This window comes from Panulirus ornatus, chromosome 10 (assembly GCF_036320965.1).
Source record: "Panulirus ornatus isolate Po-2019 chromosome 10, ASM3632096v1, whole genome shotgun sequence".
Lineage (NCBI taxonomy): Eukaryota > Metazoa > Arthropoda > Malacostraca > Decapoda > Palinuridae > Panulirus > Panulirus ornatus.
The window spans coordinates 42,390,520-42,417,376 of NC_092233.1; the positions used below are offsets into that span (position 1 = coordinate 42,390,520).

General features: G+C 41.1%; 1 protein-coding gene across 1 annotated transcript in view; it reads right to left on the bottom strand.

The window, feature by feature from the left end:
* The window catches only part of LOC139750631 (nardilysin-like), a 588,785-nt gene that overhangs the window by 202,256 nt on the left and 359,672 nt on the right, over positions 1–26,857 (bottom strand). Inside the window, exon 11 of the mRNA XM_071665306.1 lies at positions 19,698–19,848. Coding sequence (XP_071521407.1) covers positions 19,698–19,848 — 151 coding nt within the window. The remainder of the gene's footprint in view (positions 1–19,697; positions 19,849–26,857) is intronic.

Here is a 26,857-nt window from a genome sequence, read left to right on the forward strand (position 1 = left end):
TGTTGTACATGGGGTGTTCAGTGTTGTAAATGGAAATGATGAAGAGCTTGTAGATTTATGTGCTGAAAAAAAACTGGTGATTGAGAATACCTGGTTTAAAAAGAGAGATATACATAAGTATACGTATGTAAGTAGGAGAGATGGTGAGAAAGCGTTATTGGATTACGTGTTAATTGATAGGCGCGCGTAAGAGAGACTTTTGGATGTTAATGTGCTGAGAGGTGCAATTGGAGGGATGTCTGATCATTATCTTGTGGAGGCGAAGGTGAAGATTTGTAGAGGTTTTCAGAAAAGAAGAGAGAATGTTGGAGTGAAGAGAGTGGTGATAGTAAGAGAGCCTGGGAAGGATACTTGTGTGAGGAAGTACCAGGAGAGACTAAGTACAGAATGGAAATAGGTGAGAAGAAAGGATGTAAGGGGAATGGGGGAGGAAAGGGATGTATTTAGGGAAGCAGTGATGGCTTGCGCAAAAGATGCATTTGGCATGAGAAGCAAGGGAGGTGGGCAGATTGGACAGGGTAGTGAGTGGTGGGATGAAGAAGTAAAGTAAGACTGTCAGTGAAAGAGACGAGAGAGGCATTTGGACAATTTTTGTAGGGAAATAATGTAAATGACTGGGAGCCGTATAAAAGAAAGAGGCAGGAGGTCAAGTGAACGGTGCAAGAGGTGAAAATGAGGGCAAATGAGAGTTGGAGTGAGAGAGTATCATTAAATTTTAGGGAGAATAAAAAATGTCTTGGAAGGAGGTAAATAAAGAATGTACAACAAGGGAACAAATGGGAACTTCAGTGAAGGGGGCTAATGGGGAGGTGATAACAAGTAGTGGTGACGTGAAGAGATGGAGTGAGTATTTTGAAGGTTTGCTGAATGTGTTTGATGACAGAGTGGCAGATATAGGGTGTTTTGGTTGAGGTGTTGTGCAAAGTGAGAGGGTATGGTTAGAGAAAATGATTTGGTAAACAGAGAAGAGGCAGCAAAAGCTTTGCAGAAGATGAAATCCGGCAAGGCAGCGGGTTTGGATAGTATTGCAGTGGAATTTATTCAAAAAGGGGGTGGCTGTATTGTTGACTGGTTGGTAAGGTTATTTAATGTATGTATGACTCATGGTGAGGTGCCTGAGGATTGACGGAATGCTTGCATAGTGCCATTGTACAAAGGCAAAGGGGATAAAAGTGAGTGCTCAAATTTCAAAGGTATAAGTTTGTTGAGTATTCCTTGGAAATTATATGGGAGGGTATTGATTGAGAGGGTGAAGGCATATACAGAGCATCAGATTGAGGAAGAGTAGTGTGGTTTCAGAAGTGATAGAGGAAGTGTGAATCAGGTGTTTGCTTTGAAAAATGTATGTGAGAAATACTTAGAAATGCAAATGGATTTGTGTGTAGCATTTATGGATCTGGAGAAGGCATATGATAGAGTTGATAGAATGCTCTGTGGAAGGTATTAAGAATATATGGTGTGGGAGACAAGTTGTTAGATGCAGTGAAAAGTTTTTATCGAGAATGTATGGCATGGAAAGTGATTGGTTCTTAGTAAATGTAAGTTTGCGGCAGGGGTGTGTGATGTCTCCATGGTTGTTTAATTTGTTTATGGATGGACTTGTTAGGGAGCTAAATGCAACAATTTTGGAGAGAGGCGCAAGTATGTAGTTTGTTGTGGATGAGAGAGCTTGGGAAGTGAGTCAGTTGTTGTTCACTGATGATACAGTGCTGGTGGCTGATTCGGGTGAGAAACTGCAGAAGCTGGTGACTGAGTTTGGTAAAGTGTGTGAAAGAAGAAAGCTGAGAGTAAAAGTGAATAAGAGCAAGGTTATTAGGTACAGTAGGGTTGAGGGACAAGTCAATTGGGAGGTAAGTTTGAATGGAGAAAAACTGGAGGAAGTGAAGTGTTTTAGATATCTGGGAATGGATTTGGCAGCAGATGAAGCCATGGAATCGGAAGTGAGTCATAGGGTGGGGCAGGGAGTGAAAGTTCTGGGAGCGTTGAAAAATGTAGGTAGTTGAAAACGTTATCTTGGAAAGCAAAAATGGGTATGTTTGAAGGAATAGTGGTTCCAGCAATGTTATATGGTTGTGAGGCATGGGCTATGAATAGAGTTGTGCGGAGGAGGGTGGATGTGCTGGAAATGAGATGTTTGACGACAATATGTGGTGTGAGGTGGTTTGATCGAGTAAGTAATGAAAGGATAAGAGAGATGAGTGGTAATAAAAAGAGTGTGGTTGAGAGAGCACAAGAGGGTGTTTTGAAATGGTTTGGTCACATGGGGAGAATGAGTGAGGAAGGACTGAGAAAGAGGATATATGTGTCAGAGGTGAAGGGAATGAGGAGAAGTGGGAGACCAAATTGGAGGAGGAAAGATGGAGTGAAAATGATTTTGAGTGATTGGGGCCTGAATATGCAGGAGGGTGAAAGGCATGCAAGGAATAGTGTGAATTGGAACGATGTGGTATACCGGGGTCGACGTGCTGTCAATAGATTGAACTAGGGTATGTGAAGTGTCTGAGGTAAACCATGGAAAGTTTTGCGGGGCCTGGATGTGGAAAGGGAGCTAAGGTTTCAGTGCATTATACATGACGGCTAGTGATTGAGTGTGAACGAATGTGGCTTTTGTTGTCTTTTCCTAGCGCTACCTGACGCTTATCTGGGGGGAGGGGGTTGTCATTTCATGTGTGGCGGGGTGGCAATGGGAATGAATTACGGCAGACAGTGCGAATTATGTTCATGTGAATATATGTATATGTCTGTGTATATATATGCTGAGATGTATAGGTATGTATATGTGCATGTGTGGATGTGTATGTGTTGGGCCATTCTTTCGCCTGTTTCCTTGCTCTACCTCGCTAACGCGGGAGACAGCAACAAAGTATAATAAGACAAATGAATAATATGTGTATATGAGTGGATGGGCCATTCTTCATCTGATTCTTGGTGCTACCTCGCTGACGTCGGAAAGAGGCGATCAAGTATAAAAAATAAATAGATAACATAATGAGATGTGGAAAAGATGATGTTATGGAAACAAATGGGTTAGACCTGAGACAAACCTCAATGTTTCGACAATTCAAGTCTTTCTCAGGTGATACTGATTTCAGCATTTGGTGGGACAATGTTCCCCAGCAAGTGATGGTCACCCAGTTGGATGCCTTGGCATGTTGCTCTCTGATAGGATTGCATGTCCTGCTGCCTCCACCCTTTCACACTGATCTCCGCTGCCTGACATGATCAACAGATGAACCTAGACTTTATGTTAACATTGTCCTTAATCCCTTCCTCTAGGTAGGCTCTCACACTATCACTAAATGGTCAATGCCAAGGCAACTAAAGGCATGTGATAAACTATTTAGTGATAACGTGAGAGCTTATCTAGAGGAAAGAATCAAAAACAATGTTAACACAAGGTCTGGGTTCAACTGCTGGTCACGTCAGGCAGCAGAGATCGCTGTGAACAGGTGGAGGCAGCAGGACAAGCGATCCCATCAGAGAGTAACACACCAAGGTACCCTACCAGGTGACCATCACTTGCTGGGGAACACAGTCCCACCGAATGCTGGAATCAGTATCTCCTGATGAAGACCGTTGAACAGTCAAAATGATGAGGTATATCTCAGCTCTAACCCTAGTGTTTCCACACCATCCTGTTTTCCACATTTGTCACGATGGATGATAGATAATGAGATATCTTGGGGAAGGAACCCAACTCTATACACAAGATCCAGTCATGTTTCATATACAACTTATACACATAGCCTGAAGGTAATGTATACAATATTTCTAATAATTTTGCACATGAAACAGGTTTGTGTAACACTGAATCATCAGAAAGCTAAGGTGTCATGTCAGCTGCCCATGAGGTCAATATGTGTTTGTTTGTCATCACCTTCATTCCTGACTCAGAATTTATATGCTACTGATAAGCAATCATTTTCTTACTTATTCACTCAGCAGAGAATAAGCAAAAAATACAGTGAGTAATGCATGTAAATCTGGTGGTGATGATGTCTTGTAACAAATTGGCGCCAACAGAATGTCAGAGCCCAGCATGAGCAAGTGAGGTCACACGTGGAATTTTCCACTTATAATTTCATGTAGCTGCTTAAAAAGTTTAGGATTCTGGAGCATTTTGGATTTTCAGATAAGGGATGCTCAAACCTGTAGCTGAAAAAGGAATGAAAAACGAAAAAGGATTTATAGGTGATAGATGCAATATTCCATGAAGTGTAACACATCTTTTTCCTACACTCATAATGATGAATGATGTAAAAAAATAAAAGCCAGATTTAAAGGGACACTAGTCAGCCTCAGGTTGCCAATTCATATGAACATGTCAAAAACACCTCATCACTACATATCATCATAAATGCATTATGATAAGCAACAAACGTTCAGAATAATGAACGAACAGTAAGGGATGCAAAATATAAAGTACCAGATATAAAGAGATACTAAGAAGGCCCACTCTATGCTACCAACATGAGAACAGTCATTAAAAATGTCACATACTATCATTATCTTTACTCATGCATTATAATAAACTTGCACAGCACATCTTGACATTATAACATCCAAACTTACCTAAAGAATGGTGAAAACAAAGTTAAAAGAGAAAAGAGAGATAAAACAACCATTACGTTAATGGAAGTTATCGGATGATTGAGTCACTATTTATACATGAGCTTCAAAACAGCCACCTAAGAGTACCTAAATAAGTGCAGGGACAGCATCTTACAGCCAGCAAGAAGAGGAGATTATGGAGAAAGTTAATGTGGCAAAGGCTGACATTTCTACACCGGTGAATTCGTTGAAATATGAGAGGCACCAAAATTAGGAAGACTGGTTAAGCAGGAGACTGACATGTAAATCACAGATTATTTTTGGCTTGGAAGAAGATCATACACCAGATAAGGAAGAAAAGGGAATGAAAGAAATGTATATTAAAAGACTCCAGAAGGATATGGGACTGCTAGATGAAATTTCCAAGATAAAAGAAAGCAGAATAGTAGCATGTTATGGTTACATTTGACCTGGAGTCATAAAGCCAGGAAGTACAGGTTGGACCTCTCTAATCCAGTGCTCTATGGTCCAGCAACTCCTGTGGTCTAGCATGTTTTGAAACTTCCACCATTAGTTTGTGGATCTGCTACCAGGGTTTCAAACAATTCAGATGTTAGGGTAAATTCTCCATGCATACTTCATTTCTTCATGTACTCAATTCTCCACACTGACTTCTTTCCTTTGCTGATGTCATACAGTAGCAATAAATGTTCCATTTCAGAGTCTCATTCTGAATCTGTGTCTAAATGATATTCCAACTTAACCATGAGCAGTACAGCAGAGAGGATACCACACACACACTCACCACAAAAGACTGCTTCTCAAGGTGCACAACTCTACTTATGCTGCCCTGTGCTGTGCTGCCCTGCCCTGCCCTGTGTCTGCCCTGTGCTGTGTTGTCCTGCATCTCAGTGTGTGCCTAGGATGTCGCCAAAATCTGTTTACACTGCAGCCAAGCTGATCAAAAGTCCTGTTAATTTCTTATATTCAGTTTTTTGCTGAAAATGAAAGCCAGAAAAATCTAGTTTTGGAAAACTTTGAAAGGTGCCAGGAGTACAGAATTAGACAGTGCACTTATCAAGCAGGCTAAAGTCTTTCATTGAGAACTAAGGGTAGGCTATGAGTGTGAATATCCACAAGGATGGTTACACAAGTTTAACTGGAGACATGGAATTTCAGTACATACAGAGTGCAGTGAAAAGCATAATGCTCACACAAAAGCTTGTAGTGTAAGGTTGTAATTAAAGAATCAATAAAAACTTCAATTCTCTATTAAACAACGAACAGCAATACGTACAGGGTGAGAGAGAGTGTGCAAGCCAGCAAGGCCTGACTTCTGCGAGGATAGGCTGCCTTGATGATAAAAATAAAACAACAATAGTAACAAGAGTTGACCAAAGCCAACTAACAACTTATGGTCAATCGTTACATTAACTGCTCAACACAAAGTTGTGAAAAAGGCTTCTGGATGAACTTGTACAGTTAGTGGCAGCACAAAACTCAGCCCCAGAACAAATGTATAATGCTGATGAATCTCCCCTGTACTGGCATTGTATGTGATGAAAAACCCTTGCCCAAGATCCTGCAGTCTCCATTGGGGGTACTTCTGATGTAATCTGATTTTTTTTTTTTTTTTTTTTTTTTTTGCCGGTCTCCCGCGTTTGCGAGGTAGCGCAAGGAAACAGACGAAAGAAATGGCCCAACCCACCCCCATACACATGTATATACATACGTCCACACACGCAAATATACATACCTACACAGCTTTCCATGGTTTACCCCAGATGCTTCACATGCCTTGATTCAATCCACTGACAGCACGTCAACCCCGGTATACCACATCGCTCCAATTCACTCTATTTCTTGCCCTCCTTTCACCCTCCTGCATGTTCAGGCCCCGATCACACAAAATCTTTTTCACTCCATCTTTCCACCTCCAATTTGGTCTCCCTCTTCTCCTCGTTCCCTCCACCTCCGACACATATATCCTCTTGGTCAATCTTTCCTCACTCATTCTCTCCATGTGACCAAACCATTTCAAAACACCCTCTTCTGCTCTCTCAACCACGCTCTTTTTATTTCCACACATCTCTCTTACCCTTACGTTACTTACTCGATCAAACCACCTCACACCACACATTGTCCTCAAACATCTCACTTCCAGCACATCCATCCTCCTGCGCACAACTCTATCCATAGTCCACGCCTCGCAACCATACAACATTGTTGGAACCACTATTCCTTCAAACATACCCATTTTTGCTTTCCGAGATAATGTTCTCGACTTCCACACATTCTTCAAGGCTCCCAGAATTTTCGCCCCCTCCCCCACCCTATGATCCACTTCCGCTTCCATGTTTCCATCCGCTGCCAGATCCACTCCCAGATATCTAAAACACTTCACTTCCTCCAGTTTTTCTCCATTCAAACTCACCTCCCAATTGACTTGACCCTCAACCCTACTGTACCTAATAACCTTGCTCTTATTCACATTTACTCTTAACTTTCTTCTTTCACACACTTTACCAAATAAAATAAAATCCTTGTGTGGAAGCATTAATGGTTGTATCACTTCCTGTTTTAAACTTTGTTCTACCTTTGATAACATAGCAATGTGTATGTGGAAAGAGCTGGCAAGACTAGGGGTTGGGTATATATTCACATAGGGGTTCCTTAGGGGTCAATTTCTGTTTTCTGGAATTTTCCATGGTCTGGTGATGGCCAGGTCCCAATATTACTGGATTAAAGAGGTTAAACCAGTACTTAGAAAATCTATGAATCATAAAAGCATGGTGACATTCATTGGGATATTCATCAAATGTGACAAATCAAAGGAACATGGGGAGAAAAGCAGAGCACAGTCAGAAGACAAAATACTGGAGATGCCATGTACAGTAAAAGGATAGAGCAGCCCTTCTGGCACTGAAGAGAGGGCAGGGGTGTTAAAAGATGGTAATGTCAGATGGAGAGTACTGTATTTAAATACTAATGGATGAAAAGTTACTTGCAGAGATGGGATCTAAGGATCAAATATGGGAAAGTACAAACGATACTGCTGGAGTCATGGAAATTCAGTCTGCCAAAAAGATAACTTCCCACCTGTTCTATCAAAACAGGTACACAATAGCAAGAAAGGAAAAAAGAAGGTAAAAGAAGGTGAGAATTAACCCTCTTGTCAAGAGACAGCCTGAAGCTTCAACATGTAGTGGAAGATGGCCCATTCAGACAATAAGTAATGTGAAGAGTAACTGCAGGAAAGAATAGCAGCGTTGCTAATATTATATACTCCTCCAAAGAAATGCAACAATCCAGAGCAAATATACAGTGATAACAATAGTCAGGATGGTATATGAAGCACTGAGACACTCATTTCTTAGAGATATTAAAGTCTGATAATGGGGATTTCAATCATAAAGAGATAATCTGAGGGACTTTGTATTATAATGGTGACAGGGTGTCATGGAGAAACAAGTTTTTAGAGTGTATACATGAAAATTTCCTATTCCAACATGTTAAGGAGCACACTAGGAAGACATGGACTTCTTTTCTCACATACCATGGATACCAAGAACATTACAGATGATATAGTTATGTAATGCTCAAGTTTGGCTACATGCCATATAAGGACATTAAAATAGCAGAGGTTAGACGACATAGAGAGGAGGTATAATTGTGGAAACTACACAATTCTACAAAATTTCTTTAGTAACATAAATTGGAAAATGGAATTCAGTAGCCAAGAATCAAGAATATATGGTGAAAGATTGTGAAATTCATGATGAAGGAGAGGGGGCATGGATACCTCACGCCTCAAGTAGAAAGGGAAAGATAGGAGGAATTAATGGTTTAATACAAGATGCCAAAAAGTAAAGCAGCTTCAAGATCTGCAATGGCGAAGATATAGATGTCACTCCAGCCAGCCAGCACTTTCAAGGTATAAGACAACATGGAGTGAGTAGAGTAGAATAGGAAAGGAGAAACTAAAAACTTTATATTGTAGACAAAGTTGGTGAACATCCAAAACTTTTCCATATTTTTATCAGAAGTGAGTTATCAGCTAAGAAGCAGCTAATCAGGCTACGGGATCCTGAGGGGAAAAATTGTACAGAATGAAGCGAAGATATGTGAGGAACTGAATAAAAATTCAAGAGTGTTTTCACAGTGAGAGAAACTGTATCCCCAAAATCAGAGATGAAATGGGAAGCCTATACAAAAGAAAGGTAACTAGGAACAGGTGTTGAACTACAGACCTATCTTACTAATGAATGTGGCGTGTCAGGTTCTTGAAAAGATTATAAGAAAGTAAGTAGGTGACTTTCTAAAGAGGAGAAATTTCCCAAGTGAAAGCCAGCATGGTTCTAAGGAAAGAAGGTCATGTGGAACTAACTTCTTACAATTCTTCGAGAGAGTGAGCTCAGTCCTCAACAAAAGGGAAGGCTGGGTGAACTGTCGGTATCTGGACTGCCAAAAGTATTTGAAACTGTACTACAATGTAGGTTAAGTAAGAAGCTGGATTATGAGATAGGAATAAGGGGGAACTCCTGAATTGGACAGAAGATCAACTCACATGGAGAAACAAAGGACTCATGATACAGGCACCTTTTCCAAATGAGTTGGGGTGATCAGCAGAGTGCCATAGGGTTTGGTTCTGGGACCATTACTTTTCTTGATCTAAGTTAATGACTTGCTTCAAGGTAAGGAATCTTACCTAATTATGTTAGCAGATGATGCAAAGGTCATGAGGGAAGTGAAAAGCATGGAGGATTCCATCTTACAAGAATACCAAAACAGACTCCAGAGTTGGTCTGAAATGTGGTTATCAAATTTACCTAAGCAAATGTAAAGTAATGAAGATGGGATAAAGTGAAAGATGGCCTTAATATAATTATTACATGGAGGGAAATAAGCTTCAGAATTCTGTGTGTGAGAAGGATTTGGGAAATGATAGTCTCTACTCTATTACCAAAGTCCCATATTAAGAGAATAGTGGGGAGACAAATAGTCTGCTGGCAAATATCAGCATAGCTTTCAAGTACATAGAAAAGGAAATATTAAGCAAGCTATTCATATCCTACACAAGACCTAAACTAGAATATGCTTCTCAGGTTTGGTCACTGCACCTAAGTAGCACGAGCAAACCATTCTCCCTGACCCTCTCACTTCGCACACCAACCTGACCCAAACACCCTACATCTGCCACTCTATCATCAAACACATTCAACAAACCTTCAAAATACTCACTCTATCTCCTTATCACTTCATCACTACCTGTTTTTACTTTCCACCTTGTCCCCTTCACCAACATTCCCATTTGTTCTCTTGTCTTACACACGTTATTTACCTCCTTCCAAAACATCTTTTTATTCTACTTAAAATTCAATGATACTATCTCACCCCAACTTTCATTTGCCCTCTTTTTCAACCATTGAACCTTCCTCTTGATCTGCTGCTGCTTTTTTTTTTTTATACATCTCCCAGTCATTTGCACATGATACAAATGACTCTCTTTTTCTCTTTCACTGACAACTTTACTTATTCCAGCACTCACAACCCTTTCTTATCAGCCCACCTCCCACCTTACTCATGCCACATGCATCTTTTGCACATGCCATCACTGCTTCCCTAAATACATCCCATTCCTCACCCACTTCCCTCATGTTATTTGCTCTCACCTTTTGCCATTCTACACTCAATATCTCCTGGTACTTCCTCATACAAGTCTTTTTTCCAAGCTCACTTACTCTTACCACTCTCTTCTCTCCAACAGTCTCTCTTCGTTTTTGAAAACCTCTACAAATCTTCACTCTCACCTCCAGATGATAGTGGTCAGACATCCCACCAGCTGCCCCTCTCAGCACATCAACTAGAACTAAATAACATCCAGAACAAATATACAATAATGAAGGAAGAATCAGTATAGTATAAGAAGCTGTTAAACATCTATTTCTCATAGATGGTTAAGTACCGATAATCATGAGGGATTTCAATCATACAGAAAGGAACTAGGTTTTCATAGTATCAATGAGCCATGGATATACATGTTATCAACAATAACAACAGGAAAGTTTCCCATCCTAATAAATCAGAGAAAATACCTGGACAAGAGGCAATAATGAATCACCTTTACAAGTCCTTTACTTCACACATACATGGATACTGACAACCTATATGATATTCCAACTGGAAAAAGTGATCACGTAATGCTCATGAGAAAGATCATGAGAGGCAAGTGTTTTGGGAGCAGCTGAATGAGTGTGTTAGTGGTTTTGATGCACAAGACTGGGTTATAGTGATGGGTGATTTGAATGCAAAGGTGAGTAATGTGGCAGTTGAGGGAATAATTGGTATACATGGGGTGTTCAGTGTTGTAAATGGAAATGGTGAAGAGCTTGTAGATTTATGTGCTGAAAAAGGACTGGTGATTGGGAATACCTGTTTTAAAAAGCGAGATATACACAAGTATACGTATGTAAGTAGGAGAGATGGCCAGAGAGCATTATTGGATTACGTCTTAATTGATAGGCACGCGAAAGAGAGACTTTTGGATGTTAATGTGCTGAGAGGTGCAACTGGAGGGATGTCCAAACATTATCTTGTGGAGGCGAAGGTGAAGATTTGTAGGGGTTTTCAGAAAAGAAGAGAGAATGTTGGGGTGAAGAGGGTGGTGAGAGTAAGTGAGTTTGGGAAGGAGACTTGTGTGAGGAAGTACCAGGAGAGACTGAGTACAAAATGGAAAAAGGTGAGAACAAAGGAGGTAAGCGGAGTGGGGGAGGAATGGGATGTATTTAGGGAAGCAGTGATGGCTTGCGCAAAAGATGCTTGTGGCATGAGAAGCGTGGGAGGTGGGTTGATTAGAAAGGGTAGTGAGTGGTGGGATGAAGAAGTAAGATTATTAGTGAAAGAGAAGAGAGAGGCATTTGGATGATTTTTGCAGGGAAAAAATGCAAATCAGTGGGAGATGTATAAAAGAAAGAGACAGGAGGTCAAGAGAAAGGTGCAAGAGGTGAAAAAGAGGGCAAATGAGAGTTGGGGTGAGAGAGTATCATTAAATTTTAGGGAGAATAAAAAGATGATTTGGAAGGAGGTAAATAAAGTGCGTAAGACATGGGAGCAAATGGGAACTTCAGTGAAGGGGGCTAATGGGAAGGTGATAACAAGTAGTGGTGATGTGAGAAGGAGATGGAGTGAGTATTTTGAAGGTTTGTTGAATGTGTTTGATGATAGAGTGGCAGATATAGGGTGTTTGGGTCGAGGTGGTGTGTAAAGTGAGAGGGTTAGGGAAAATGATTGGGTAAACAGAGAAGAGGTTGTTAAAGCTTTGCAGAAGATGAAAGCTGGCAAAGCAGCAGGTTTGGATGGTATTGCAGTGGAATTTATTCAAAAAGGGGGTGACTGTATTGTTGACTGGTTGGTAAGGTTATTTAATGTATGTAAGATTCATGGTGAGGTGCCTGAGGATTGGCAGAATGCTTGCATAGTGCCATTGTACAAAGGCAAAGGGGATAAGAGTGAGTGCTCAAATTACAGAGGTATAAGTTTGTTGAGTATTCCTGGTAAACTATATGGGAGGGTACTGATTGAGAGGGTGAAGGCATGTACAGAGCATCAGATTGGGGAAGAGCAGTGTGGTTTCAGAAGTGGTAAAGGATGTGTGGATCAGGTGTTTGCTTTGAAGAATGTATGTGAGAAATACTTAGAAAAGCAAATGGATTTGAATGTAGCATTTATGGATCTGGAGAAGGCATATGATAGAGTTGATAGAGATGCTCTGTGGAAGGTATTAAGAATATATGGTGTGGGAGGCAAGTTGTTAGAAGCAGTGAAAAGTTTTTATCGAGGATGTAAGGCATGTGTACGTGTAGGAAGAGAGGAAAGTTATTGGTTCTCAGTGAATGTAGGTTTGCGGCAGGGGTGTGTGATGTCTCCATGGTTGTTTGATTTGTTTATGGATAGGGTTGTTAGGGAGGTGAATGCAAGAGTTTTGGAAAGAGGGGCAAGTATGCAGTCTGTTGTGGATGAGAGAGCTTGGGAAGTGAGTCAGTTGTTGTTCGCTGATGATACAGTGCTGATGGCTGATTCATGTGAGAAACTGCAGAAGCTGGTGACTGAGTTTGGTAAAGTGTGTGCAACAAGAAAGTTAAGAGTAAATGTGAATATGAGCAAGGTTATTAGGTACAGAAGGGTTGAGGGTCAAGGCAATTGGGAGGTATGTTTGAATGGAGAAAAACTGGAGGAAGTAAAGTGTTTTAGATATCTGGGAGTGGATCTGGCAGTGGATGGAACCATGGAAGCAAAAGTGAATCATAGGGTGGGGGAGGGGGCGAAAATTCTGGGAGCCTTGAAGAATGTTTGGAAGTTGAGAACATTATCTCAGAAAGCAAAAATGGCTACGTTTGAAGGAATAGTGGTTCCAACAATGTTGTATGGCTGCGAGACATGGGCTATGGATAGAGTTGTGTGCAGGAGGGTGGAAGTGCTGGAAATGAGATGTTTGAGGACAATATGTGGTGTGAGGTGGTTTGATCGAGTAAGTAATGTAAGGGTAAGAGAGATGTGTGGAAATAAAAAGAGTGTGGTTGAGAGAGCAGAAGAGGGTGTTTTGAAATGGTTTGGTCACATGGAGAGAATGAGTGAGGAAAGATTGACCAAGAGGATATATGTGTCAGAGGTGGAGGGAACAAGGAGAAGTGGGAGACCAAATTGGAGGTGAAAAGATGGAGTGAAAAAGATTTTGAGTGATCGGGGCCTGAACATGCAGGAGGGTGAAAGGCATGCAAGGAATAGAGTGAATTGGAACGATGTGATATAGCGGGGTTGACGTGCTGTCAATGGATTGAACCAGGGCATGTGAAGCATCTGGGGTAAACCATGGAATGTTCTGTGGGGCCTGGATGTGGAAAGGGAGCTGTGGTTTCGGTGCATTATTACATGACAGCTAGAGACTGAGTGTGAACGAATGTGGCCTTTGTTGTCTTTTCCTAGCGCTACCTCGCACTCATGAGGGAGGAGGGGGTTGTTATTCCATGTGTGGCGAGGTGGCGATGGGAATAAATAAAGGCAGACAGTATGAATTATGTACATGTGTATATATGTATATGTCTGTGTGTGTATATATATGTGTACATTGAGATGTATAGGTATGTATATTTGCATGTGTGGCTGTGTATGTATATACATGTGTATATGGGTGGGTTGGGCCATTCTTTCTTCTGTTTCCTTGCGCTACCTCGCTAATGCGGGAGACAGCGACAAAGCAAAATAAATAAATAAATATAAAAGTAATGTTAATGTTTAATCATGTGGTAAGTGAAGACATTAGATCTAAAGAGCAGTGGGTAGACAAGACCTAAACAGGAGATATAATAGCAGAAACTAAACAGGCCTCAACAGTTTATAAGGCATGATTCTTTGGGAAATAGAGTTCAGTAGCCAGGAACCAGGGCATTGTGGTAGGGGTTTCTGTAAACTTTACAAGGAAGGAATCCCTCAACCTCAAATACAGTTTCCTGCCTACTATGATGACCATTAGAAGGATGGCTCAGATAGGAGTAGTGCCAGCTCCTAACATGACCTTTCTCTCTCTAACAGACCTGCCTCTTTTCCAATTCACTAAATCAAAATTAATGGTCTCCCTAGTAACCTCTCTTCTGTTCAACACCATCTGTCTTGCACATTTCCTAATATCTTAATTTTCTCAGAGACCCAATTGTCTAATTATATTCTCAATAGCCTCTTTCTCATATCCAATTATAATCTCCACTCACAATTCCCATACAAAGGTGGTGTCTGGGCTTATTCCAATATCAACACACCTAAGGAATGCCTCCAGGACCACGAGTGACTAAATTTTGATGTTATCTGGTTGAAGGTCTATCTCCCAACCACAATTGTTTTCCTTTGTTTCACCTACTGCTCTCCTAACTTTACATATCTAATATCTTTCTTTGACTATCTTCACTCCTGCCATGAGGCTGCAACATCCTCTTACCCACAAGCTGAGATCCTCTACAAGCAGAGATCCTCTACCTAAGGGATTTTGATTTTCACCACAGGAAATAGTTCAATTCCTCCCATAAAGATGGTGAAGGGACTGAATCCTTTTTCTCCATTCTTAATGATCTGAAGCAAGTCATCATCCACCTCACCCACATTCCTGACTACTGTGATCTCTCCAAATATTCTATATCTGTTTTTCACCTCTAATCCTTTGTGCTGCAGCTAAAAATATCATCCCAATTCGTTCATCTGACCACAATCTCATAAATGTATCTATTTTAATGGCACCTAACCCTCCAATAGCCCCTAAATGTAAATACTGGGGCCTCAACAAATTTGACTGGAACAACTTATGAAAAAATCTGACTTTCCTTGACTTAATTACTGTCTCCGACATGGTTATGTTTCTGTCACTACTGAACACATAACAGAAGTTATTGTTGAAAGAATAAAAGCATTTATTCCCCTTTCTCCAAGATGACCTCTTCTTCCAAGCCATGATTCAACTGTTCCTGTTCTGAGCTCAATCAGGCAAGGGATCAGGCATATCAGGCTTGGAAAACTCTCCCTCCTCTGAGTCTCATTCAGCATTTATCATTGCAAGTACAGTATCCATGAGGCAAAACATTCCTTTATTTAATAAAGGAAGTTTGATAACATCCCTTCTTCATCCACTGATAGATCTCTCTGGTTTTTAGCTAAGAGCACTACTAACAACTTCTGTTATTCTACTTTTCCTTCACCTTTCTATTCCGACAGTACTATAGCTATGTTGCCTCTAAACAAAGCAATTCTCTTAGTTTCTCATTTCCCCTCTAACTCTACCATGATGACTCTAACATTCCTTCCCACTCTTACTAATCCTATGCCCCTACCCATAATCTCTTTTCAAAGTCTATGAAAAGTGCTTCTCTCTCTAGACACAAGAAAGACTTAAGGACCTGATGGCATCCATCCCCATGTACTAAAAGAGTGCACCTTTAAACTTGTACCTGTGCTTGCTCATCTGTTTTGTTTCTGTTTAAAAGCTAAAACTTTTCCTTCTTCTTGGAAGCATGCATTAGAACGTCCCATCTCTAAGAAGGGGTGACTTCTCTAACTCCTTTAATTATTGTCCTGTTGCTTTTTCATCTACTATTTCCAAAGTCTTTGAATCTCTTCTCAACTCTGATATCCTTACACATCTTGAATCTTAACAGCCTTCTCTCTGACCACCAGTGTGGCTTCCATAAGGCAAGATTCACTATTGACATTCTTTACTGTCTTACTAATTTTTGGTCATCAACTCTGAAAGATTTTGGGGAATCCTGTATAGTTGCCCTTGACATATCCAAAGCTTCTGACAGAGTGTGAGATTGAGGTTTCACCTCTAAGCTCCCCTCTTTTGGCTTCCCTTCCTCAAGTACCTCTCTGCTCTCTGGCAGATCTATCTCCATGGCTGTTGATGAAACAGCCTCTCCCTTTTTCTCCAACATCAAAGTCCTTGAAAGTTCTGTCCTGTTTCCTACACTTTTTTCTCCATTTTACCAATGATTTCCTTTCTTATACAAATAACCAAATGTACTCATACACTGACAACTTAACACTGCATCCCTCCATATCCTTCAATTCTGCTCCAACTTCTCTCACTCAATCTACATCTCGTGTTTCTAAACAACTTCCTCAATAAACTTGAATTTAGACAGGATACCTCAGTGGGGTAGATATTTATTTATATTTATTTATTATACTTTGTCGCTGTCTCCCGCGTTTGCGAGGTAGCGCAAGGAAACAGACGAAAGAAATGGCCCAACCCCCCCCCACACACATGCATATACATACGTCCACACACGCAAATATACATACCTACACAGCTTTCCATGGTTTACCCCAGACGCTTCACATGCCCTGCTTCAATCCACTGACAGCACGTCAACCCCGGTATACCACATCGCTCCAATTCACTCTATTCCTTGCCCTCCTTTCACCCTCCTGCATGTTCAGGCCCCGATCACACAAAATCTTTTTCACTCCATCTTTCCACCTCCAATTTGGTCTCCCTCTTCTCCTTGTTCCCTCCACCTCCGACACATATATCCTCTTGGTCAATCTTTCCTCACTCATTCTCTCCATGTGCCCAAACCACTTCAAAACACCCTCTTCTGCTCTCTCAACCACGCTCTTTTTATTTCCACACATCTCTCTTACCCTTACGTTACTCACTCGATCAAACCACCTCACACCACACATTGTCCTCAAACATCTCATTTCCAGCACATCCATCCTCCTGCGCACAACTCTATCCATAGCCCACGCCTCGCAACCATACAACATTGTTGGAACCACTATTCCTTCAAACATACCCATTTTTGCTTTCCGAGATAATGTTCTCGACTTCCACACATTCTTCAAGGCCCCCAGGATTTTCGCCCCCTCCCCCACCCTATGATCCACTTCCGCTTCCATGGTTCCATCCGCTGCCAGATCCACTCCCAGATATCTAAAACACTTCACTTCCTCCAGTTTTTCTCCATTCAAACTCACCTCCCAATTGACTTGACCCTCAACCCTACTGTACCTAATAACCTTGCTCTTATTCACATTTACTCTTAACTTTCTTCTTCCACACACTTTTCCAAACTCAGTCACCAGCTTCTGCAGTTTCTCACATGAATCAGCCACCAGCGCTGTATCATCAGCGAACGACAACTGACTCACTTCCCAAGCTCTCTCATCCCCAACAGACTTCATACTTGCCCCTCTTTCCAAAACTCTTGCATTTACCTCCCTAACAACCCCATCCATAAACAAATTAAACAACCATGGAGACATCACACACCCCTGCCGCAAACCTACATTCACTGAGAACCAATCACTTTCCTCTCTTCCTACACGTACACATGCCTTACATCCTCGATCAAAACTTTTCACTGCTTCTAACAACTTTCCTCCCACACCATATATTCTTAATACCTTCCACAGAGCATCTCTATCAACTCTATCATATGCCTTCTCCAGATCCATAAATGCTACATACAAATCCATTTGCTTTTCTAAGTATTTCTCACATACATTCTTCAAAGCAAACACCTGATCCACACATCCTCTACCACTTCTGAAACCACACTGCTCTTCCCCAATCTGATGCCTTCACCCTCTCAATCAATACCCTCCCATATAATTTACCAGGAATACTCAACAAACTTATACCTCTGTAATTTGAGCACTCACTCTTATCCCCTTTGCCTTTGTACAATGGCACTATGCACGCATTCCGCCAATCCTCAGGCACCTCACCATGAGTCATACATACATTAAATAACCTTACCAACCAGTCAACAATACAGTCACCCCCTTTTTTAATAAATTCCACTGCAATACCATCCAAACCTGCTGCCTTGCCGGCTTTCATCTTCCGCAAAGCTTTCACTACCTCTTCTCTGTTTACCAAATCATTTTCCCTAACCCTCTCACTTTGCACACCACCTCGACCAAAACACCCTATATCTGCCACTCTATCATCAACACATTCAACAAACCTTCAAAATACTCACTCCATCTCCTTCTCACATCACCACTACTTGTTTTCACCTCTCCACTTGCGCCCTTCACCGAAGTTCCCATTTGCTCCCTTGTCTTACGCACTTTATTTACCTCCTTCCAGAACATCTTTTTATTCTCCCTAAAATTTAATGATACTCTCTCACCCCAACTCTCATTTGCCCTTTTTTTCACCTCTTGCACCTTTCTCTTGACCTCCTGTCTCTTTCTTTTATACATCTCCCACTCAATTGCATTTTTTCCCTGCAAAAATCGTCCAAATGCCTCTCTCTTCTCTTTCACTAATACTCTTACTTCTTCATCCCACCACTCACTACCCTTTCTAATCAACCCACCTCCCACTCTTCTCATGCCACAAGCATCTTTTGCGCAATCCATCACAGTGGGGTAGATACAATCTGGTTAAATTTAATGCCTCAAAGACCCAGTTTCTGCCCACCTCTCTATTGAAAATTCCTCATAAATTTCCTCTCTCCTTCGACAGTTCTGTAATTCCACCTCAAGTTAATGAACATACTTAGTATTACTGTACCATCCACACTACCCTGGAAAAACCACATTATGGAAATAGCTAAATCTGCCAGGAAGAAACTGGGAGTCCTGTTTACATGCGGCAATTTCTTTTCTTCCAAACAATTGCTCTGTTTATATGAAGGACTGATCCATTCTTGTATGGAGACTGCTCTCACATCTAGGGTGGTTCTAGCTCTGAATCCTTACTTGACAGAGTTGAAAGTGGTCTGACTTATCAACTCTCCCAGGCTGATTTCAAAACTTGACACACTAGCCCTATGCTGCAATGCTGGTTCACTTTCCCTCTTCTATCGGTGTTTCTTTGGTTTTAACTCCTGGAAGCTGGCTGCTTGTGTGTCCCAGCAATGGCTAGACCTTGCAATAATCGGTGAGCTACTGCATCACATGGTTACTATGTGGCTGTTGACAACTCAAGGGTGGGCCATTCTCATAGCTGTTTCTCTCCCTATACTTCTAAGCTCTGGAACTCTTTACCCCTCTCGTGTTTCCCAATATTTACGACCTGGCACTTTTAACAGACAGGTATTTCACTTCCTCCAATAGTTGTACATACATTTCCATCTCTACTTTTTCACTTTCATTAACCTCTTCATATTTCAATTAAGGCCTGGCCTTGATGTGCACTTTTGTCCATGACGAGCCTCAAAAAAAAGTATATGACCTATATCCACAACAACACACATTTTCTCCATAACAATTCATTTCTGATGTAACCTATAAAAATGTTCCATAATCTTTTTTAAATTGTATAAATCTGTCATTTCTAAGTCCAAGTTATATCAAATAAGAATGCTATCATTTCTAAGTCCAAGTTACATCAAAGTAGAATGCATCACCTAAACTTGTTAAGGAGACTTATTCCACTGTAATTTCTTGAATTCAAATTTTGCCCTTTAACCAGAAGAGCAATTACTGATTTCAGCAAATCTTTTATCATACATCTTTTTTCCAAGACAACAGACAAATGCATTTCAATTCATTTTCCATCACCTGTAAATCATTTCATAGATAGAAATCTTACAAAAGTCATATTTTCAACCCATCAGTAGAAAAGCATTCCATATCCAGTTACTTACATGAAGTTTTTGGTTAAACCCATTCATCTTCATCACAAGGCCTTTCTCAGTGGCACTAATGGAGAAGTAGTACTGTGCCATACTAGCTGGGTAAATGTCTTCCATGACTTGCTGTTGAAAAAGTTTCAGGTAAAGGTCCAGAAGAGCTGCCCTAAAATGGGAAAAAATTAATCATTAGATTCTAATCTCCCCTAAAATGGAAAAAAATATAAACATCATTAAATCAGAGCTGGTATGTGAGAGTAGGATCTTATTTTTGGGGCTTCTGTAATTTACAGGCTACATTCCGTGGAGAAGCAAGATAAAGAGGACTCCTTTCCATATGTTGACAATAATACAGCCTCAATAAAAGCAACTTCAACCTCAAAGTGTTACCACTTAGAGTGGGAGTGGACATGGCAGCAAATAGAACTGTATAAGCTGAAATGAGGCTTGGGGGAGAGGTCTTGGGTTCATGAGAAGTACTGAGGAAAGAGAAGTCATTGTCAGTGAGGGCAGAGATGGGTATGTTTCACGGTACAGTAGTTCCAATGGTGTTGTATAGATACAAGGCATGGACCATAGATCAAAAAGTAGGGAGATGGCAGATGTGTTGAAAATTAAAAGTCAGAGAACAATATATGGTGTAGTGGGGGGACTGACCAATACGAATAGAAAGAGATATGGCGGTAAGAGGAGTATGCATGAGAGCTGAGGATGGAGTGCTGGATTGGATTGGACATATAAAGATTACTAAGAGGGTATGCATGTCAAAAGTGGAGAGGAAAAGGAAAAGGGGGAAACCAAGGAGAAGGCATTCAGGGGAAGAACATGCAGGACTTTGTAAGAAACAGAGGGACAGAGTGAAGAGGACATATGTGGTTTAAAAGTGGCATTTTGCTATAAATGGGCTCAGCCAAGGAATATGAAGTGGTCAGGAGAAACCAAGCAAAGGTCTGTGGGAAGGGTCCTGGTTCTGAATAGGGGTTTTTATTGCAATACATTATAAGTGCCAGGAGAGACTGAGTACAGAATGGAAAAAGATGAGATCAAAGGAGGTAAGAGGAGTGAAGGAGGAATGGGAAGTATTTAGGGAAGCAGTGATGGCTTGCGCAAAAGATGCTTGTGGCATGAAAAGTGTGAGAGGTGGGCAGATTAGAAAGGGTAGTGAGTGGTGGGATGAAAAAGTAAGATTGTTAGTGAAAGAGAAGAGAGAGGTATTTGGACAATTTTTGCAGGGAAATAATGCAAATGACTGGTAGATGTATAAAAGAAAGAGGTAGGAGGTCAAGAGAAAGGTGCAAGAGGTGAAAAAGAGGGCAAATGAGAGTTGGGGAAAGAAAGTATTATTAAATTTTAGGGAGAATAAAATGATGTTTTGGAAGGAGGTAAATAAAGTGCATAAGACAAGGGAACAAGTGGGAACTTCAGTGAAGGGGGTAAATGGGGAGGTGATAACAAGTAATGGTGATGTGAGAAGGAGATGGAGTGAGTATTTTGAAGGTTTCTTGAATGTGTTTGATGATAGAGTGGCAGATATAGGGTGTTTTGGTCGAGGTGGTGTGCAAAGTGAGAGGGTTAGGGAAAATGATTTGGTAAAAGCTTTGCGGAAGATGAAAGCCGGCAAGGCAGCAGGTTTGGATGGTATTGCAGTGGAATTTATCAAAAAAGGGGGTGACTGTATTGTTGACTGGTTGGTAAGGTTATTCAATGTATGTATGACTCATGGTGAGGTGCCTGAGGATTGGCGGAATGCGTGCATAGTACCATTGTACAAAGGCAAAGGGGATAAGAGTGAGTGCTCAAATTACAGAGGTATAAGTTTGTTGAGTATTCCTGGTAAATTATATGGGAGGGTATTGATTGAGAGGGTGAAGGCATGTACAGAGCATCAGATTGGGGAGGAGCAGTGTGGTTTCAGAAGTGGTAGAGGATGTGTGGATCAGGTGTTTGCTTTGAAGAATGTATGTGAGAAATACTTAGAAAAACAAATGGATCTGTATGTAGCATTTATGGATCTGGAGAAGGCATATGACAGAGTTGATAGAGATGCTCTGTGGAAGGTATTAAGAATATATGGTGTGGGAGGCAAGTTGTTAGAAGCAGTGAAAAGTTTTTATCAAGGACGTAAGGCATGTGTACGTGTAGGAAGATAGGAAAGTGATTGGTTCTCAGTGAATGTAGGTTTGCGGCAGGGGTGTGTGATGTCTCCATGGTTGTTTAATTTGTTTATGGATGGGGTTGTTAGGGAGGTGAATGCAAGAGTTTTGGAAAGAGGGGCAAGTATGAAGTCTGTTGTGGATGAGAGAGCTTGGGAAGTGAGTCAGTTGTTGTTCGCTGATGATACAGCGCTGGTGGCTGATTCATGTAAGAAACTGCAGAAGCTGGTGACTGAGTTTGGTAAAGTGTGTGAAAGAAGAAAGTTAAGAGTAAATGTGAATAAGAGCAAGGTTATTAGGTACAGTAGGGTTGAGGGTCAAGTCAATTGGGAGGTAAGTTTGAATGGAGAAAAACTGGAGGAAGTAAAGTGTTTTAGATATCTGGGAATGGATCTGGCAGTGGATGGAACCATTGAAGCGGAAGTGAATCATAGGGTGGGGGAGGGGGCGAAAATCCTGGGAGCCTTGAAGAATGTGTGGAAGTCGAGAACATTATCTCGGAAAGCAAAAATGGGTATGTTTGAAGGAATAGTGGTTCCAACAACGTTGTATGGTTGCGAGGCGTGGGCTATGGATAGAGTTGTGCGCAGGAGGGGGGATGTGCTGGAAATGAGATGCTTGAGGACAATGTGTGGTGTGAGGTGGTTTGATCGAGTAAGTAATGTAAGGGTAAGAGAAATGTGTGGAAATAAAAAGAGCGTGGTTGAGTGAGCAGAAGAGGGTGTTTTGAAATGGTTTGGGCAAATGGAGAGAATGAGTGAGGAAAGATTGACCAAGAGGATATATGTGTTGGAGGTGGAGGGAACGAGGAGAATTGGGAGACCAAATTGGAGGTGGAAAGATGGAGTGAAAAAGATTTTGAGTGATCGGGGCCTGAACATGCAGGAGGGTGAAAGCCGGGCAAGGAATAGAGTGAATTGGATCGATGTGGTATACCGGGGTTGACGTGCTGTCAGTGGATTGAATCAGGGCATGTGAAGCGTCTGGGGTAAACCATGGAAAGTTGTGTGGGGCCTGGAAGTGGAAAGGGAGCTGTGGTTTCGGGCATTATTGCATGACAGCTAGAGACTGAGTGTGAACGAATGGGGCCTTTGTTGTCTTTTCCTAGTGCTACCTCGCACTTATGAGGGGGGAGGGGGATGGTATTCCATGTGTGGCGAGGTGGCGGTGGGAATGAAAAAAGGCAGACAGTGTGAATTGTGTGCATGGGTATATATGTATGTATCTGTGTGTGTATATATATGTGTACATTGAGATGTATAGGTATGTATATTTGCGTGTGTGGACGTGTATGTATATACATTGTGTATGGGGGTGGGTTGGGCCATTTCTTTCTTTTGTTTCCTTGCGCTACCTCGCAAACGCGGAAGACAGCAACAAAGAAAAAAAAAAAAAAATATATATATATATATATATATATATATATATATATATATATATATATATATATATATATATATATATATATTGTTCTCACCTTTTTCAATATATATATATATATATATATATATATATATATATATATATATATATATATATATATATATATATATATATATATTTTTTATATATATATATATATATATATATATATATATATATATATATATATATATATATATATATATATATATGTCTTGGGAGTAAAGTCAGGGGTTAGTGAGAGGACAGGAGCAAGGGAAGGAGTAGCAATACTCCTGAAACAGGAGTTGTGGGAGTATGTGATAGGATGTAAGAAAGTAAATTCTCAATTAATATGGGTAAAACTGAAAGTTGATGGAGAGAGATGGGTGATTATTGGTGTATATGCACCTGGGCATGAGAAGAAAGATCATGAGAGGCAAGTGTTTTGGGAGCAGCTGAATGAGTGTGTTAGTGGTTTTGATGCAAAAGACTGGGTTATAGTGATGGGTGATTTGAATGCAAAGGTGAGTAATGTGGCAGTTGAGGGAATAATTGGTATACATGGGGTGTTCAGTGTTGTAAATAGAAATTGTGAAGAGCTTGTAGATTTATGTGCTGAAAAAGGACTGGTGGTTGGGAATACCTGGTTTAAAAAGCGAGATATACATAAATATATGTATGTAAGTAGGAGAGATGGCCAGAGAGCATTATTGGATTACGTGTTAATTGACAGGCGCGCGAAAGAGAGACTTTTGGATGTTAATGTGCTGAGAGGTGCAACTGGAGGGATGTCTGATCATTATGTTGTGGAGGCTAAGGTGAAGATTTGTATGGGTTTTCAGAAAAGAATAGTGAATGTTGGGGTGAAGAGGGTGGTGAGAGTAAGTGAGCTTGGGAAGGAGACTTGTGTGAGGAAGTACCAGGAGAGACTGAGTACAGAATGGAAAAAGGTGAGAACAATGGAAGTAAGGGGAGTGGGGGAGGAATGGGATGTATTTAGGGAATCAGTGATGGATTGCGCAAAAGATGCTTGTGGCATGAAAAGAGTGGGAGGTGGGTTGATTAGAAAGGGTAGTGAGTGGTGGGAAGAAGAAGTAAGATTATCAGTGAAAGAGAAGAGAGAGGCATTTGGACGATTTTTGCAGGGAAAAAATGCAACTGAGTGGGAGATGTATAAAAGAGACAGGAGGTCAAGAGAAAGGTGCAAGAGGTGAAAAAGAGGGCAAATGAGAGTTGGGGTGAGAGAGTAAATTTTAGGGAGAATAAAAAGATGTTCTGGAAGGAGGTAAATAAAGTGCGTAAGACAAGGGAACAAGTGGGAGCTTCAGTGAAGGGTGCAAATGGGGAGGTGATAACAAGTAGTGGTGATGTGAGAAGGAGATGGAGTGAGTATTTTGAAGGTTTGTTGAATGTGTTTGATGATAGAGTGGCAGATATAGGGTGTTTTGGTCGAAGTGGTGTCCAAAGTGAGAGGGTTAGGGAAAATGATTTGGTAAACAGAGAAGAGGTAGTAAAAGCTTTGCGGAAGATGAAAGCCGGCAAGGCAACAGGTTTGGATGGTATTGCAGTGGAATTTATCAAAAAAGGGGGTGACTGTATTGTTGACTGGTTGGTAAGGTTATTTAATGTATGTATGACTCATGGTGAGGTGCCTGAGGATTGGCGGAATGTGTGCATAGTGCCATTGTACAAAGGCAAAGGGGATAAGAGTGAGTGCTCAAATTACAGAGGTATAAGTTTGTTGAGTATTCCTGGTAAATCATATGGGAGGGTATTGATTGAGAGGGTGAAGGCATGTACAGAGCATCAGATTGGGTAAGAGCAGTGTGGTTTCAGAAGTGGTAGAGGATGTGTGGATCAGGTGTTCGCTTTGAAGAATGTATGTGAGAAATACTTAGAAAAGCAAATGGATTTGTATGTAGCATTTATGGATCTGGAGAAGGCATATGATAGAGTTGATAGAGATGCTCTGTGGAAGGTATTAAGAATATATGGTGTGGGAGGCAAGTTGTTAGAAGCAGCGAAAAGTTTTTATCGAGGATGTAAGGCATGTGTACATGTAGGAAGAGAGGAAAGTGATTGGTTCTCAGTGAATGTAGGTTTGCGGCAGGGGTGTGTGATGTCTCCATGGTTGTTTAATTTGTTTATGGATGGGGTTGTTAGGAAAGTGAATGCAAGCGTTTTGGAAAGAGGGGCAAGTATGAAGTCTGTTGTGGATGAGAGAGCTTGGGAAGTGAGTCAGTTGTTGTTCGCTGATGATACAGCGCTGGTGGCTGATTCATGTGAGAAACTGCAGAAGCTGGTGACTGAGTTTGGTAAAGTGTGTGAAAGGAGAAAGTTAAGAGTAAATGTGAATAAGAGCAAGGTTATTAGGTACAGTAGGGTTGAGGGTCAAGTCAATTGGGAGGTAAGTTTGAATGGAGAAAAACTGGAGGAAGTAAAGTGTTTTAGATATCTGGGAGTGGATCTGGCAGCGGATGGATCCATGGAAGCGGAAGTGGATCATAGGGTGGGGGAGGGGGCGAAAATCCTGGGAGCCTTGAAGAATGTGTGGAAGTCGAGAACATTATCTCAGAAAGCAAAAATGGGTATTTTTGAAGGAATAGTGGTTCCAATAATGTTGTATGGTTGCGAGGCGTGGGCTATGGATAGAGTTGTGCGCAGGAGGGTGGATGTGCTGGAAATGAGATGTTTGAGGACAATGTCTGGTGTGAGGTGGTTTGATCGAGTGAGTAACGTAACGGTAAGAGAGATGTGTGGAAATAAAAAGAGCGTGGTTGAGAGAGCAGAAGAGGGTGTTTTGAAATGGTTTGGGCACATGGAGAGAATGAGTGAGGAAAGATTGACCAAGAGGATATATGTGTCGGAGGTGGAGGGAACGAGGAGAAGTGGGAGACCAAATTGGAGGTGGAAAGATGGAGTGAAAAAGATTTTGTGTGATCGGAACCTGAACATGTAGGAGGGTGAAAGGAGGGCAAGGAATAGAGTGAATTGGATCGATGTGGTATACCGGGGTTGACGTGCTGTCAGTGGATTGAATCAGGGCATGTGAAGCGTCTGGGGTAAACCATGGAAAGCTGTGTAGGTATGTATATTTGCGTGTGTGGACGTGTATGTATATACATGTGTATGGGGGTGGGTTGGGCCATTTCTTTTGTCTGTTTCCTTGCACTACCTTGCAAACGCGGGAGACAGTGACAAAGGAAAAAAAAAAAAATTTAAATAAATATCTATCTTCGAAATGAAGAAGATGAAGTGAACAACAGTAAGAGAAAAGGAGCCCTTCCGCCGCTTAGGTCTAGAAGGAGGAGTCTATCCCGCCTGGGGAAAGCTCCAGTTCCCTCTCACCGAGTACGTAGAGAAACGATCAAAGTAGTAGTATTTCACTAACGCGAGAAATGGCGAATAGTTTGAAAAAAAAAATATATATATATATATATATATATATATATATATGATATGTATAGGTATGTTTATGCGTGTGTGTGGATGTGTATGTGGGTGGGTTGTGCCATTCTTTCGTCTGTTTCCTTGTGCTACCTTGGTAAAGCGGGAGACAGCGACAAAGCAAAATAAATAAATAAACATTACATATGACAACTAAAGGGTGTATGGAGG